This window comes from Cylas formicarius, unplaced genomic scaffold (assembly GCF_029955315.1).
Source record: "Cylas formicarius isolate icCylForm1 unplaced genomic scaffold, icCylForm1.1 PGA_scaffold_4__25_contigs__length_36172078, whole genome shotgun sequence".
NCBI classification, from domain to species: Eukaryota; Metazoa; Arthropoda; class Insecta; order Coleoptera; family Brentidae; genus Cylas; species Cylas formicarius.
In genome coordinates this window covers 27,382,354-27,401,287 of record NW_026844334.1, presented here as the reverse complement: position 1 = coordinate 27,401,287, position 18,934 = coordinate 27,382,354, and the positions used below count along the sequence as shown (strand labels likewise).

At 33.3% G+C, this 18,934-nt stretch overlaps 1 protein-coding gene across 3 annotated transcripts in view; it reads right to left on the bottom strand.

The window, feature by feature from the left end:
• LOC132701559 (uncharacterized) overlaps window positions 1-18,934 on the bottom strand; it is a 248,037-nt gene that overhangs the window by 147,682 nt on the left and 81,421 nt on the right. For all 3 annotated transcript variants that reach the window (XM_060669599.1, XM_060669600.1, XM_060669601.1), the window contains one exon: window positions 9,892-10,015. In XM_060669599.1, the coding sequence (XP_060525582.1) occupies window positions 9,892-10,015 (124 nt within the window). The remainder of the gene's footprint in view (window positions 1-9,891; window positions 10,016-18,934) is intronic.

Sequence of the window (18,934 nt, the reverse complement as noted above, 5' to 3'; positions counted from 1 at the left end):
TAATGCCCAATCTATAGATACAATATTTAAAATTTCGATAATCATAGGCGTAACCTGCGAGCAGGTATGCGTTAAACGAGGAGACAACTTGTTTTTCTATCTAGTAGCTTTCAATCATATTAGTTTGTTTGCTTGCTAGACTAATAAGGAAAAATATTATCTTTATTCACATCTTCATCAATTTTGGGATTTTCCAAATGTGCAATTTCAAAACTATCTGTAATAAAGAAGCAATTATTTTTAAATTGAAGTAATGCCATAAATTTTCGAAAAAATAATCTGTAATATTATGGTAATCATTTTTGACTCCTAGTACCGCATGATAAATGGAAAATCAAAAACCATTATTTCAAAATTGATTTATCATCACATTTTTATTAAGATAGAAAAAAAAAGAATAAAAGCAGTTATAGCTGCCGCAGTGTCTACGAGCAAGTTTTTCTGTCTTAGGACGTTGAATTTTTTCAGATTTTTCAAAAGCATTGATTCATACAAAAATAAAATAAAACTTCTTGTCCAAAAATATGTCGAATAAGATATATCAAAAGAAATCTAAAAATTAAAGAATCCTTTCTTCGCGTGGTTTCAAGCAAAATGCTAAATAGATGAATTCGTAAATTTGCACACATTCAGCTATAGTCGCTTCATTAGAAAAGAAGCTCTAAACCGCGACTTAGACTTTATATTACTCATAGAGTAATATTAATTAATTTGACGATTGAAATACTAGAAATCAACCAAATGGGCACTTTTTTATATTGTTCTGAGGTCACTAGAAAAATTCCATTAATCGGCAACGGCTTTTCTTGGCTTCTGGAAAGGGTGTTAAGTGCTATTATAAAACGAGGGACAAATCAAAATTTTAAACTGGTACATCACATAATCATAGGATTTCACAAATTCCACAGATTTCACACAAAAAAAATGGATTTCAGATTTTACGTATTTCACAGACTTTTTATGTATTTTCAAATAATTTTACCAATTTGATTAAATAGTAAATAAATTTTTAAAACGGGCATAAAAATTTTATTTTTAAAATTTGTTTTCAAATCCATTTTTTTTCTCTTATATTGAAGAAAACTTAATTACGTTGGAAGTTAAATAAATAAAACAAAGCCGGTTATGAGTATATTGGGTATGTTTCTTTATATACATCACGCAAAAATTTTGGCATCACATACCGGGAACGTCATCTGATATAGCAACTATAACTAAGATAAATTTGCTTGTTATGCTGTAATATGATAAATATTTTTAGGACCTCGGCACTAACAGTTATACCAGAAGTAAATGTTAACATGCTTATTTTAAACAGAACAATTTTCGCTATATGATATTATTTATCTTTATAACTTTAATTACGTAACTTTCTTTATAGAAAAGGGCATGTTTTTAAGACATTGCCTATTTGCGAATTTTTACTTTAATTTGTTTATTATTTAAAGTTGGCTTTCTTTAATGGAAAGCGCTCAAAACGAAATACATTACAATTATTACAATTTTCCAAATATTTCACGGATTACGGAGATTATAAAGATTTCACAGATTTTGCGAATTCCACAGCAATCTAAGAAGGTAACACATTCACAAAATGTGCAATGTTCAAAGGCGAATATTGAGATCTAGATATGAGTTCTAATTCAGTTATTAACATCATCCAGTGATCCAGTTCACTTAGTATAACGTGAAGGTCCAAACCATAGGTACTATAGTCCAAATCACCGATGTTTTACTATTAACATGAAATTCAAGAAATTCAATCAATGGCAAGGGTTCCATGCGAGTGCGAAAATTGTTATTTATATTTAATATCATTTGCTGTTTATTGAATGATGAAAAGTTGACTTTAAATGCAGCTGTGAGTGGCGCCTTAAAACTGAGTGGTGTTAATGAACAAAACAATTTTTAATATCAAGAAAAAAGCGGAACAGGACAATGGCGAATTTAAAATTCCTACTTCAAGGAAAAGGCGGACAAGTCACTCAAATTCTTGAAATTATACGTATGACGAATGTTTTAAGAGTTTACTCACATTAATTGTTCATAACGATATTGTTTTTCAAAAATATTCGGCCAACTTAAATTGCAATTTATAAAATTATTCGACGGTACCTTAGGTGGATTAATGCAAGATATAGGTTTTGAATATGTTAAGCGTGGTCGCAAAAGAGTTAGCGCGAACACATGGTCAATATTGTAAAATGAGATGAGATGAAAGTTGGGTCCATGTGGGTCATAGTATTAATTATGCTTGGTGTGACAATACCATAACACATCGCAGAGACGCCTTTTTAAAGAATTTAACAACAGGTCGTAGAGCACCTACAAAAAGAGGCCCACGTTTCTTCCGTTTCATGTTTAAAAGGATTTCCAGCTGGCACCGACCTAATTTTCTTAGCAAAGAAAAGCGATAGTCATGACGAAATGAACGGCGAATATTTCGACTCATGGACTCGCAGCCTAAACTAAAAAATCTTTTTTCAGCATGGGTAAAGCGTCTATATTCCATTTACCCAAGCAGCGAACCAATAGCGATATCTAATGTCCCGCCTTCAAAATTGCTAGTTTTAAGATTACTGCAAGGTTTAGAAAATTAAGTTTCGTTTTTAACACCTTATATATTTTCGACTACTTTTAAACATTTGCCACAACATTTTACTGAATACAACTTCTGATAATGATTTATAGCCCGATCTTGGGCTGTATGACAAATGCGCAATTATTGGACTTATAAACCAGAGAAGGGTCGATAAAATACCTTTCAAAATCATAAGCCCTGAACATCTGACATTTAATACGGATCGAATTAAACAGAGCGGAAAGGAAATTTCAATTTGCAAAATTAATTAAATCTTTTAACGAAAGCCACTCATCCGGTCTTGACATATTTTCTTGTTTTCACTCGGCAATTTTCAATTGTACTTTTTCGATTCGCGGACAACGGGAGAAACGCTCTACACGGCCCGGTCTAGGGATAATTTAATTTGCATTGGGAATTCTGGAAACGTTTTAGGTCGGGGTCCCCGGAACGCCACGGTCCGTCTGTTTGTTCGAATGACTTCGAAATGACGGGAATTAGATAATTAAATTAGTAATGAAAAGTTTGTCCCGTTTCTGCCGTGAGATGCGATATTCGAATTTTCCGTGTCATTATTGTTGGAATTAATGTCGAGCTCAGGTCGATTGTGTTGGACTCGACCAGAGAGACAGTGGCGGCGAAACTTTAAAGACTAGCCTCTACCAATTGAACTGAAACAAAATAAGAACACAAAGCTGAATTTGCCGAAACTAGTGCACAAATTAAAAAAAAGTAAAGATATTGTGGACCTTCATCAGACTTTTTAAAGTATGAATATAATATACAGTGTGTCCAAGATAAGGGTGTCTATCACGAGGACGGTTAAATTAGAAAAAAGTTGCAAAATTTGAAGGTTAATAACGTGCTGTCGAGAAAAGTAAAAAACCAGCATTACTTCCGAAGATACGCTAAACAAAAAGAAATTTGGCGAATCCGTTTTTATTTTTTCTTACGTTAAAGAGATATAAAAAAAATAAAGGTCACTTTTTCGATGTGACTTTTTGATCTCTCAAGATGGCGCCGAGAAATTTAAGTATGACGTTTCGTTTTGTCAACTTAATTTTTATCTTCCACATTATTTTTTCAAATAATCCATGAAAAAACTACACCACGGTTTGAATAGCATTTTTTATTACGAATGCAACGATGGGTTTTTATAAAATTTCCAATGTTTTGGTGTAGTAGGTACTGATATGAAAAATAAAAAACGATAAAGATGACATGATAACTAAATAGGTAGATCACATAACACGTTAATTCATTAAAGAAATTACTTCAATATAACTTACTACAAAAAAAATTATAAAGAAAGTTGAAACAAGTGAATATTGGAAATTCTCTAGTCTCTTGACACTTAGTCTCAAAATCCGCTGCTAAACATAATTTTTGCAATATCGATATGTAAAAAAAATCAAGTGGAGCAAAGTGCGGCGAAGTAGGAGGCCACGAAACTGCAGTGGGTACATCAGAAGAAAAAAAAAAGAAATCGGCAAATTTCGTTTTTTTTTTGACGTAGTCATGGGAATTTTTCGGTTTTCTCAACAGCAAATTATTAACCTTTAAATTTTGCAACTTTTTTGTAATTTAACCATTCGTATCTATTTATGTTTTCCAATATCATACTCTACATTACAAGATCCAAAGGTTAGACGTGCAGAGCCTATAACTATCTACGAACAGCCTATTCCGTTTATGTGGTTGCATGATTTACTCAACATAATCTAAAATTACACTCGGAAAAACTGAAAATATTATATTTTCCACTTAACCACAATAAAAAACCGGTAGTACAATGACATTATTGGATGGTATTTTAACCCATTCTTCTTAGAATTCTATAAAAATTAAGAGAAGGAAGTTACCCTCAGAGAAGCATGTGATGCAATTACTTCAATCCCTGATTTCCAGAAGATAACGGCTACGGCCTAAAAGATAATGTTTCTTTTTCAATGATATATACTAGGGAAATACTCAGAGATTGTAGTTTGTATTATTTGTTTACAGAACGTTTGGGACACCCGTTATCAAGCGCTGTCTGCAAAAAAGTAAAGACAATGGAAGTTCGACAATCTCTTAGTCTTTCTACTGAATCATTGTGTACCACCTTTGAGGAAACGTTATACACTAGTTAGATACATGTAGAGATCGTACTCGTTTCAAAATAAAAAATGGCAAGTATATCATTGCATCAGCAAATGTTGAAACAGTTTAAACAGTTTCGAACGTTTTTATATGAAATCATAATTGAGCTGTGACAAATAAAAATGACCATCGAAATATTCTGAGCCCAGTGAGGCAACTGAGGCACGTGAGTGCCTAATTGAAAAAAATATTGGATTGAGGAATCTGAGATACTAATAGAAAAATATTTTTCTGAACATCTGAAAAAATATATTGATCAGAGGTTTAATGACCCCACATAAAAGAAGGCTACGGGGTGTTTTTTGAAAAAATACCCTTGTAACACTTTATTACGCACTTTTTAATTGGCAAATATCACACGGTAATTATACTCCTCGTATGAAATCAAATTATTCAGGCTACAAATAGAAATTGTTAGAACAATATGCACCATTTTTTAAAGTACTTAAGTCCCTAACTTTTTTACAATTAAATAAGTAAAACTAAAGCAGATTCTATTATTAATGCAGATTTTCATCAGTATTGCACAAGTTTGCAAAAAAATCGTTAGATTTTGTTTTATATAATATGTTCCCTCAGAATATTAAAATATTACCTCTAAAAATTTTCAATTCCAAAACAAAGGTGGTATTAATAAGCTAGGTAATTACTGCATTCGAAAATTTTAAAATATTACTTTATTTCATATTATTTATATTTATAATTATTTTGCAATTTGTACTTCTACTAAACTAGTGGTCCTAAGTATAAATTTTTCTTCTTAAGTATAACAAAGCTCTTAACTTAAAGTAAAAATTATTAAAAAAGATTTAAATTTTTAACGATAATTTTATAACATACGTATAATACATTATATAACTAGAAATGTGTGTTTTTCCAGTCGAGAAATATGGGGAAAGAATTATTCACTATTAATAAATAACAATATTTTAAACGAAGTTACGAAAATTTTGCATCTACAGTGCCAAAAAATTTCAGGGGTCAATAAAAAATAATCTGGCGGTGCATCGTTCGTTTTATGACAAAGAATAGAATTGAAGTATGAATCTCCAGAATCAATTCTGATACTTAGCTTTAATTCTCCTACAGATAATTAAAATAGTACTAAAACAACGTACTACCAAGATCAGGCGTCAATTTTCAATTCACAACTTTTTCTTTCGCTTCAAACGTTCACAATTTTTATACGAGTGGAACCAAGAATTTCCATAACGCGTATTAAAATCAAAAAAATCAACTCCTCCGCTAAGAAATGCAGTTTCGTTTATTGATATGGAGGAGAATGTTTTCCATGTAGGCTAAAAATGGTAGACAGGCCACGGCGTATGCTAATGTGGGGAATTCTCGCCTGGACACAAACCCCTCGGTTGAGAAAACGAGATCATTGCACATGGCAATTTTGAAGCACTGGGAACATCAAATATCAAGAAACATTAATAGAGAACTGATTCATTTTTGGTTAGTTCAAAGCCTAGAAGATAGTCAATTAATGGGTACCAAATTCAGAGACCTTTAACTGAATTAATGGAAATTTTTACTACTTTTTTTCCAAGCGTTTTAAAAGTTGCTGCTTTTGGCAACTCACCAATTCACTATTTTCAAAAAAGAAAACCACAAAAAGTTGTCTCTTAAAATATTGGCTTAAAAATGCATTATAAATTGTTTGTTGCAATCTATGCTCTAGTTTTACTTACATTATTATTGAAAAAATTAAATCATTGTGTATTTGTAACATTACAAAACGGTAAGAGATATTGAATATTATTTCCAACTTAAAAAGTCAAATATTTGACCAAAGTATTTTTGGATGTTGGGTAGATTAGTAACTTATATAGTCGCATTTGACAGAATAATATCTCGGTTCGGGCCAGCAGTGTAGCCAGATTCACTCATTAACTTGCATGATATATATACATGTGTGATATATAGATGTGAATGATATATGTACATGTGAAAGATTTTCTGAGGTATTAAATTCTTATTCAGCTCCGGTAGATCAAAAATCACAATGCCCCAGATACGCCAGCGAAATTCTAGTGGATAAATATTTGATCCTTACAGATAGAATTCGTTACGTTTCAGCATAACACAGTACCTAATCCAACTCCTTTAGACCGAAAAGTGCACCTACACCTCCAGCTGATCATTTCCAAAATATTTGGAGAGGAAGACAGGCGCTTTGTACTAGGTATTTATTTTTAAATTTTGGCTATGGAATTAGGCACACGCTATAGTTAATTTATCAGTAGGTCCTATTCGGAAAGTACCAACGAATAACCGCCATGCCCTATGCGAAGAGAAATTTATTTCGACATTTCAGCTATAAAAAGTTATCAAAAACGTCTAATAAATGTTCAAATTGTGATTATGTTTGACAAAGATCTTGATTATTCCAGTTGAACGCTTCACGGTTCTAATATCAATACTTCTGCTACCAGTATCCGCAAGAACCATCTAGTTCCGTGAATGTAATCAACTGGTAATATTTGGCTCATCTCCAAATTCAATAATTAGTATCCATAACGCACGCATATGTTAATTTTGTATACGTAAATATTTAGAATCCAGAAATACTCCAAAAATGAATTTAAATCATTCAAAATTATCGCGCGAAACGTTGAATTATACATGCATGGAAATAAAAGCTCAAAAATATATCAACTTGAAGTAGGTCAACTCCGTAAACAATCCCGTTTCCATTTTGGCATCTCGGATGAGTGGAACATGATCGATTAACACAGCGTTGTTTATGCAATTAAAACGGCATGAGCGTTAAATTAAATTGGCGAAATCTGTATTTTTCGCCTCGGCGGCGAATTTGCCATGTACCAGAACGTACGATTTAATGGCACTTTTAAAAACTTAATGTAAATTATCGCTGGCAAATTACATAATAAGAAAAGAGGTTGCGGATGGATAATATATTGTATATGTTACGAGCATAGTTGATAAATAAGGAAATGTTTGCAATACCTAGACTGAGGCAAGGCTGAATCGCTGAATATCCGGTGCGATTTGCCTTGTCATTGTTAAACGTGAGTAGATTAGCCTGAGTTTAATATTTGCCTGAAACTGTTCGGATTGACTAAAATCAATCATTTATTACTTTTAGTGTAAAACTGTACCATTCAAATCTTAACAAATTTAACAGATTACTTGCAACTTGTGAGGTTAGGTATGAAACCGACGCTTTGCTTGTTAAGGTGTTTTTTTTGTTTTTTCTTTTATCAATAACCTTCAAAACAAAATGAAGAAAATGGTCAAAAACTGAAATATAAACAGTTCCGTTGAATCTGTGGTTTGGTGACAAAAAATCGTCGTCTCTTATCTCCAATCCTCGTAAATTCACCATAACAAATAAAATCTAAATCGTATTTCATATACTAACAATAATAAACTAACAAGACCAAGAAAAACTCAGTTACCAACTACATAACATCACATTGGGTTAGAGATTCGAATCCTATTTGCATATACTAAATATCGAAATATCGAAATATTCAAGGTTTGCAGAGAAGTCATAAGAATTATCAAAATGACAGGGCCCTGGATTTGTATTCACGAGTGTTTCATGGCTGGTTGATGATAAATGATGTTCGAAGGTGTTCTCAAAGCTAATAGAAAATTTTTTTCTTCCGATTTACACATCAATTTATGGCAACTTTGGCAATTTCGAGTTATTTATATTTTTACGTTGTTGGCAGTGCGACATTAATTTGTTAAAATAAATAAGGGTTAATGACAAGAAGTACTAACAACCACACGAAAAAAAAACAGAAATAAAAATCTCCAGAAACAAGATGCACGCAAAAATGCGTTTATAGACAAAACATACCGCTGATTAGTAGTATCAGGTAAGTATACTTAAAGTAAAATTAAGCCAACACAAGGATTCATAACTAATCTTAGTAACATTAACAGATTTAAATTCTTGATTTGTTAATGTTTCTAGTTCTTTTTTATACTTAAAAATAGTGAAGACATACTTGAAGTAAATATGCAAGAAAAAAGATTAAAAGGTATTTTTTTGAGCCCAATTGGTAGTTGATTATAAAAGGGTGAACCAACAAAGTTTCAATGCTGCTAAGTAGCACTCAAGTTCGACTGCTGGGTTAGTACACTCTCCGAAGTAATAGCGCGAGTTGTAATATGACTGTTGCAATATGATGTGACTTTTAACATCTGTTTCATCACATTTGTTAAAAGCTCATATGTTAGGACTAGTTTTAGTTGAAAGCGGAATTTTGCACCGTTCCCAAGCGATTATTTTCTAGGTAAGTTGTCTAGGCATTTATCCATTTGAAATTGTAACCTTCTAACCGAGAAGATGGAAATGAGAAACCAAATAAGTTAGCCAAGTCAACATATGTGTTGTTGTTCTTTAAAACATATAGTTCATTACTATTCATAATTATTAATAAATCAATGACCAAAACCAAAACCATGACAACTAAGCGACCACCACACTGTCGTCATTCAACTGACGATCATCTTAACTGCGTAAACAGCCCCCATCGAATAGCAGGTAACACAATTATCGAATTACTGGCATAAAAATTACACATTAGTCATCTAGCTTTTCCTTTAGCTTATTCCTGGCCTTCATATTGTTTAATAAATTGGTTAAGGCTTTCGCGGCCCGTTGATAAGCTATTATTTTGATTCGGGTTTAAAGGCCGTCATCGGTTGGAATTACTTCCTAACGTTTCGCTAGCACGAGTGGCGAGCTTCTTCAGAAGTCCTTCCATCTCCGATGTTGGACGTAGAATGACAGTCTATGTCCAACATCGGAGATGGAAGGACCTCTGAAGAAACTCGCCACTCGTGCTAGCGAAACGTTAGGAAGTAATTTCAACCGACGACGGCCTTTAAACCCGAATCTAGATAATACCCTTCATATTATTTGTTTAAAATATGGCACAGGTGTAAAGCCTCCTAAGATTATTGTTCGAGTCAATTGTCTATAAAGAATGAGTGAAAATGTGCTATATCCATATTCCAGGCATGACTTATATAAAGATTATTATTAATTAATAAAGGTAGTGGGTTGTGTTGAATAAAACAATCAAACAGATGATTTTGCAATCCAGAAACTAATATCGGTTTCGTAGGATTCGTTACCATAGTCGAAGCAAAGTTACGAAAATTTTGAATTTCAAAGGACTTACCTTAGGATCGAAATTGAAAACGTTTTCGTATTTGAAGTGACACTCTAGTCCGCACTTGCAGGTGCCGGACCTTAACAAGTAATCCTTCAGTTGTTCCGGAGAACTTAAAGCTGTATTACTGGGACTGTAACAAAAAATAAAATATTAGAAACATAATAATAATACAACATTATAAAAAATTTAAATGTTATTGTAGTTGATTAACATTTGGCATAAGTTTTTTTTGTTTACATAGAAAGCAGCAAATGAGAATTTGAACCAGCCGCAAAAAAATGAAAAAGAAGAAAGCCTAGTAAAAAAGAGGAAACAAACATATTTGAATTTGGTTACTTGGGAATTCCAAATACGATATTTGATAGCGTGATTGGCATCATCTGACCATATGAAACACAGATATACAGTTTTATATAATCGCGACAACTTTCCATACGAAAGCCATTATCGTGACAGTGTTTTTAATATTTTTTCCAACATAAATCTCTCTTAAACGGAAATTTCTAAAACGTGCTGTCGTGGAAGTACTAAAATAATAAAATTAATCACAAAATGTGGTGATTCCCCGAAGCATCCATTGCGTCGTCGGTTCTTTTTTGTGGTTCTTGCTTCAGTTCTTCATTAGGAGGTTAAATATGTAAACTCCGAATTATTCATCTTTTAACAATGAAATCAGCACGACAGTTTCTAACGTTGCAGCAGGTCGAGACAGGTCCTTCTTTTAGCGCATTACCAAATAAAACTCTGACTCTAACAAAAGAAAAATGATTTGGATAACTCCCCAAAGAACGGATAAATATATTGCATTGTGTCAAAATAAATGGAGGGAAAGAAAGGCTACTGGTTATAGGCAAATCAGCCAGACCTTAGGGCATTCAAGAGCATTGACCAAATAAGTTACCAGTCATTTTGAGATCTAATAGAAAGGCCTGGATGACAAGTGATATAATGAGAGATTGGTTATACGATTTCGATCCAAGAATACAGGACTTTGATTATAAAACACTTATTGGTTCATATGGCCCACGACTAAGTTAAAAAAATAATTTACTCGACGCCATTTACTTTACCAAAACAGTGACGAACACCACTATAAGTATAAAACGAGGAAGTAGCAAGGTTGCATGAAAAATACTTAAACATGGGCGTTAGTGATTTTTTTTGTTAGAGCAAACAAAAATAAACACAATAAGAGTGAACTTGTAGGAGATTCAGTTTGAGGACCGAATGAAATGAACGACGGATATATACTTAAACTAAACAAGATGTTGTCTTGGGATGTGGGGTCACCCAGTATAAGCGCTCGCTGCTTTTATGTTTGTTAGGAAAACGGAAGCGAACACGGTTTGCTTGACACATTTCCCGGGTTTTATTCGGAATCCCTAGAGCGGCAACCCTGCGTAAGAAGGTTATATTGAATTAACCCCCATTTAATGGGGATGAAAGCCCCGTTGTAAGGTTTTGCCGTTACGACAGTGGAGATTATGCCGAGGGATGACATAGGAAATAAATAATGCCGTGTCAGACGTAATCGCCGCGATTTAAGGGAATTCCGTCGCGAGCGATTATTATTCCTCAGAAGCCTTTCACAACTCGCGTTAAGAACTGCTCCGGGGACTAATTTAGGCAAAATTTTGGGAATTAGTAGAATTATTGTGGCGTTTGTGGTGTTTCAGGGGTTCATGTTTCTGTTAAACGTTTATTAAAAGCCCATTAACGAACTGAAAAACTAATAGAATTAATATATGCCAACGGATGGATAATCTTCGGAGAACTAAAGACAAAGCAGTCACCGAAACAACAATAGAAAAGGAACAGAAAAATATTAAAATTCTGCGCGACCATCTTAGAAATTCAAAAAAATTAAGGTGTTTAATTTTTTGTTATTGTAATTTGAACTATTGAGCCGACAAATTGAAAAAAAAAATTTAAACTCGTAAACTTAATATTAAGGAATTAAGCAATTTTCCTTTAATTAAACTTGCGTCGTGTACCAAAAAAAATCAGTAAGTTTAAACGCTTTAAGGTTGTTCAAGCAGAGATTTGAACATAGATTTGCAGATTATGTTATTTTATTATATTAATTTATCGAGGAAAAATATTCTGAAAAAAAAATCTTTAGTAAAGAAAAATAGTTTTTCTACTCCCATCTGTACCCACCGATTTAGCGTGCGGGAAGCGTCACTTTACCGCGAGAGTTTCTTGTCCCACGGATCCGAGCCAAATTACCGGGATATTACCGCACGAGTTTAGGAGCAATCGGATATTTTCGGAAATTTTACCGCACGACTTGATATTTTGACGTATGTCAATTCTGACGACCATGTCAGTGAATGTATTCGTGTTGCTTTGCAAAAATTGTACCCAAAAACTAACTGTCGTAGAAAAAGTATAGTATGCAACACGTTTGGCAAACTTTTTAAGTTACTCGTTTATTAACAATTTTCTGCGTAAACTCGTGACTCAAATGCCGTTAATCACACTTGTTGCATAATATACTATAGTACGCATAGGATATACACAAAATATAAGGGTTGCCCATACACCTACGCATAGGATATACACAAAATATAAGGGTTGCCCATACACCATGAACAATATTAAAATGAGACAATGTCATAAAACAAAGTTAGCATAAAAATAAGCCACAAGAGCAACAATGACAAAAATTAAAAATAACATTGCTATAGAAATGCGTAGTATCTATATATAAGCGTATTTAAAACGAGTAATTAAAAAACGGATTAATGTAGAATGGAAGATATGAGTAAAGTATCCTAAAATTTATAAGAAATTATCCAATGTGCATACTCCTTAACTAAATAAAATACCTTTTTTGTTAATATATTGCCCCTATACCTTGTAGCAATACATTTATTTTAAATTCATTATTTTGGTTCTGCAAGTAACTAAACGTATAACGTATATAATGTATATGAAATTATTGTTGGTATGAGCTTTTATTTTCATATCGGCTTAATTTGGAATGTATTTTAATACATGTTTTTTGTTTGCACTTTTGATCTCCTTGCTGGAATTAAGAACATTTTGGCAAAGTCGATTTTCGCAAAAACTGTCATAATAATTTTGCGAAACACCACAACAAAAGGATCAACGTTGTGCTTTTGTGGATACAACGAAATCGTTTTCATTGTAGGGTGAAACAAGCGGAGGATATTCGAGGGCAAATTATGCAAAATAGAGACGGGGTTATATATGTTTAGATTTCTGGAAGGGGCGGTTACGACAGCAGAGAGGTTCCCTTTCGACAACGCGAAAATCTAATTAGACAGCTATTTTATGATAAGTAGATATGTATGTAGAATAGAATATCGTACAATCTACTCAATATACATTTATTTTATAAAGGTAAGGGATAAAAAATAGACAATCATAGAAAACACTTTTTACGTAAACTATGAAACTTGTAAGCGCATAGGTATTTTTTTCTCTGTTCTAGTACTGCAAACAAAGTCTGTATCGATTGCCACAATCTAGTGCAATAAGTGCAAATGGGAAAAGAATAATGTAACGCAACATCCGAGAGTTTATAAGCTGAGTTTATAGTCTAAATCTAACTAAACTAACTATATAAATTATATTTGTTTTAATAAATTGTATGTCAACCTATTTTGGCCCGCGGACAAGTAAAATTTCTAAATAAAAATTCGCGTACCAGTGATATTATTTTAACAACAAAATCTTACAAGGTAATAAATAACTACTTACGACATAAGTTAATTGTAACATTTTTATTATCATTGCGATTGAGCATAGCTGACCTAGACTATATACGATAATATTTTTGCAACATAATGGATTTTCCTCCTATGAGTTTCAAACAAAAAGTTTTTTACTGCAGTTTTACACACTTGTTACTTACTGGCTATCTTTGGGTAAAATGTTTATAATATTATGAATTACCTATTATTAATTATATATTTCGTACTACTCTTCCTACCTCATATAGTTTCTTGATAATATGACTACATTGCCATTAATTGCGACTTTCTGCAAGAAAAACCAATATCAATATCTATCTATTTCTATATAAACTTAGGGGATCCCCATGTGCAATACGCTTAGATTTACCAAATGTGAATTGAATACATTACCCCAACCGAGCAAAAAGCTTAAGTGAGAATTCATTAGCAAGAAATCTATCTGTATCTGTATCTAGCGACCTTAGTTATTCTCGCAGATATTTAAATCTAGGTATTAAACAAAACCGAGAATGACCCTTTTTTTAAATTAATTATTAACGTGCGTTGATCAAACCATAAGTTTAATGTATGTATGTGTGCATATTTTTTATTTTTATACCTATTATGTCTGTATATTAAAAATTATAAAATATAAAAAATGCAGCTACTCCGGAAAAACAAACCTTCAATCAAATCGCAATCAATATATCTTTTTTTATGTTTTAGATATAGACGACTGAAAACAGTACACGATGTTTGTTTGCTTATAAGATCAATGATAAATAATGCGCCACAGAAAACTCACAGTTTATGGTTGTCTCTTTATATCCCGTTGCAATTATGGTGTTCTATTATAGGGTCGCTTCTCTGAACATTGTCGCAATTTCTGTCTTGTCTAGGCTGGCGTTCCAGACGATATTGAGCATATATTAACATGTGCCAAGAGAGCCCTAGGATTTTGTCTATCGAATCTAACTTTTGAGAGGGCTACATTTATTATTTTATATTTTGTAAATTTTAATTATGTTTTAATTAAATTTTATATTACTATGGCCAGTAAAGAAACAAAACACATGGACTTAAGTGTTCATTACAAAAACTATATTTATCTTAGTAATACATTACCTAGGTGCGACCTAGATAACTGTGGAGGTGAACTTTCATACTTATGTTAAAACACAGAATATTAAAATTTAAAAGTATGGATTCGCCTAATTCTACGTAATTATCAAATTAAAACTAAGTGGCAGATTCAGTCTTGTTCATTGATGAATTGTGAATCTTGAACAAGTTGCCTTATTGCTTCATATGTAAGAAAGGAAATAACATTCGAATCTAAAAATTAAAAATTTTGAAATATGTGATAATAGTATATTATGCAACAAGTGCGGTAAACGGCATTTGAGTTAAAAAGTTTACCGTACGTGTTGCATACTATACTTTTTCTACGACCGTTAGTTTTTAAGAACATTTTCGCAAAACAACACGAATACATTCACTGACATGACTGTTCGAATTGACAAACGTCAAAATTGAAAGCGTGGGCTATTATATCTCCAAAAACATCCGATTGCTCCCAAATCCGTGCGGTAAAATCCCGGAAATATCCGAATTGGCTCGGATTCGTGGGAAACGAAACTGACGTGGTAAAGTGACGTTTTCCGCACGCTAGATCAGTGCGTAATTAGGTATTTTACAGACAGGAGTAGAAAAACACAGACAATTTATAACAATCATGAATAATTGGAAACAAAAGCAAATTTTAGTAACGAAATTAACACCCATTATTTACAGATTCTGTAATGATCCCTTATATACCGAGATCGATACACGATTTTTATATGGACAATTGAACACAGTTCACAATAATTGTTTGGGTTATAAGATGTTGGAAAATAATGCTCCACAGAAAACTCATAGATTATCGTTCTCTTTTTATATACCATTCAAATTATGTTCTGGAAAGGAAAGGAGATAATAGTCAAATAAAGTCGAAATAAATGCTTCAGCGGCGCAAAATTGGATACCTATTGGATCAATGCCGGATTGAACGTTGTTAGGCTCCGACATTTCCTCTAAATGATTCAAAAAGATTCAGGATGAAAAATATGTTGGAGATTTCCCAAAAGCAAACATTCGAAAAATATACGGAACATATTTTAAGGAACTACAATGTTCGAACAAATCGCATCTGCGAAATCAAAATTAGAAAAATCTAACAAATAAACGTTAAAATCGTAAACACATAAAAGAATAAAATCCGGATGCCAATTCCCTCGGCCGCGGGGATCAACGTCCTAATTGTATGTAAAATCACAACCTCCACAATGAAAGAAAATCACATTCGAGTCGGAAAACATCTGGATAGTAGCGGAGCGATCGAAGTTTGGATTAAGTGAACCTGGCGAACACTTGCCGACATTCTTCGTTCGATTGTTTGGCTTTTATTGTTTCGTTCCGAGTGCGTCATCCCGACCTCTACCGACGTCGTTTCTTCTCGACGTAAAAGCTTTTATACGACTTGTCCGATTTTATATATACGAAACTTGATTTGGCTACGTTCCACGTCTGCGACGATAAAAGATTTGTTAGCCACAGCGCGCTATTAGATTTGCATGTAAATATTCGAAAACGATTAGAAACTACGTGATCCCACGTTTACGTGTCATTTGTACGTCAAACACACTCGAAACGTTTATCCCGAATGCTCGCATGTTACTCCTATTGAACCGACAAGGCAATACACATCTATTAACGTCGAGTTTCATTTACTGAAACAAATGAGTTAATTAGCTTTTCAATTGTTCGGGTTCGGATGTATCTGCCACGGCCTCCACTTGCTTGGATTTAAATAGAATCGCATGGCTCCTCAAATTTCCATTATCCAGGTTTCAGCGCGCACCGCCGATTATTAGTATTATAACGACTGAATAATACACGAAGTTAATTAACTGGAAATGAACCGAAAGTTATCTTCAATGCGGTCGAGGGCTAATAAGGGGAAAACGCTTTTTTGCGAGCATTCGTTTTAACTTGTGCTTTGTAGGTATTAAAACACCGTTTCCGTTTCATAATTGGAGACCTGATAGAACTTTTAGATTGATTTGTATTTTAAGAAAATAGCTCGAGTATTCCTCAATCTTAGAAATCCTTCGGGCGATATTCATAGTCGGTGCTCAAGGTTGAGTCGTTGCTTAAGTTGTCGTATTTGCGTTTCATAAACCAACCTTGACGATCTCAGGTACTTAAAACTGTCAGAATGAAAACTCAACCTCAAACACGCATTGAATCTACCTTAAGCATCAATTTGTTTTAGCGTGTAACATAATAAACGAGTAGCTAAGTATTGAATTTACTCTGATATTGTGGATTTGTTAACTTTGGCCGACTGTATAAAATAATTGAAAAATTTGAGGATATTTTGGAAAATGTTGAACAAAGAAATCAACGTGTTCTTCTCTCAAAGAAGTATATATAGAAGTATAGCGCAATTGAAGGCTTCCAGAACTAATCGTGGTTTACCAAACCCTCATGCAACATCCAATTTTCAGTCAACCTTCAATAAGCCGAGTGATCAAACAGGTATCAATATTAATAGCAGAATGCTGCTCAAGATTTCAGATTGAATAATACCAGCTTTTATAAAGTCGATCACTTTCCTAATGTTTCCGGATGCATTGGCTGCACGGCCATAAAAATTTTAAATCCTAGTGGTGACAATCCTGACATCTTTAATAAAAGAGAAGGTTTTTATTTCTTCGAGTGTGAATTTACATGATTTTCTCCACATTGTAACTTATAACGATTCAATTTTTGGTCGATAGTGATATCATATTTTCAGGTGGTTTCTGAACCGAAAAGGGAATGGGAATGAATATTGTGGATCCAAATCCCGGTTCAAATAATGACAATGTCATTTCAGATCGAGGTGTCATACGAGTTAGGATGGAAACAGACAAGATACCAAGTTTGCTGATTGGGGACAAATGGATATCCTTGTAGATACTACCTTTTAACTCTTGTATTGCAGTCTCCTATATATTACATATTTAGTGTGATGTGATTAATTGCAGTGCGTCACAGATAATCAAGAATGGTTAAATAAGACGACTTTCAACTTTAAGAGCGACCTCAGCCCAGAAATTGCAAAACACCGACTATGGAATGGTTATTGTACTTTGGCTGAGTTTCGGTTTAGGCGTGCTTAAGTAAGCAATTGAATAAACACCACACTTAGTAAATTCTGCTACATACCAGAAAAATTAGGCGTACCTAGGCCCACCCTCCTTAAGTTTGATCACTTATCCAATCTTACTCTTTCTAGTTTTTGAATGGTGAGGTATTTTGTGAAAAAAAAAAGTTTCTGATTATTATTTATTTTATTATGAATTATTATTTATAATCTCGATAATCTAAAATAAGATTTTTCTTGCAAAAGTTAGCCCTCATTTAAAGAACAAAAATGACCTGCTTGATAACTGAAATATCAGTTCAGAATGTGCAATTTTGGATTTAAAAAATAATTAAAAAAACAAATAAAATATTCTTTTCTAAACACTCAGAGGCATGCAAACTAACCAAACTAGAAATTGATACAGTTTTCTGTAAGTTAGGTCTTACACATTGCCTGTGACCTGTGTGACCTCCTCGAACCCTAGTTCCGTTCTTCTTAACATTGGACTCATTGTGATCCCTTTGAAATATTTGTTACGGGACACTGTACATACTAGAGAATTGTGATGCTCCCCGTAATCCAAAATTTGGGCGATTAAATGGCTGAGGTCCACCGTATCTGCTCTGCTACGATTTATTTAAAATATTAAATTTATTAAATAATGTTGTCGATATTCCTAATTTAATTTCTCGCTCAGATTCTCACTAAAGTTAATGATAAAAGTGCGACTGACTAAAAAGGTATATAAAAAGGTATATAATTGAACTTTAATAAGTAACTTTTTTTTTAAATAGCTCAAACTATATATTCGGTATTTTTAAAAAGGATAATAAAAAGGTGGATATCAACCAAGTCAACTTTGGTCCGTACTCTGAATCCAATAACTAGGCAAGACCGTCAATGAAAACTCACTGTGTGTTATTTTATAGAGGCGAAGAAAACGAAGGACCATCAAATAAGGAATAATATCGTGTGCAATTTGATTCCGGCGATAGGCTGTTTTTTTCCCGCGAAAACGTTGTCGCATTCAATTAACCCCATTCTCGGATAAATCTAATCAGCAAGAGCGAGATTCTTGATCGCGTCCCCCATCTCGTAATCATCCAGAACGCCAAATTGCGGAGTAATTCGGTTTGTCGGCAATCTGAGACTCACAATCCAGTATGACGCT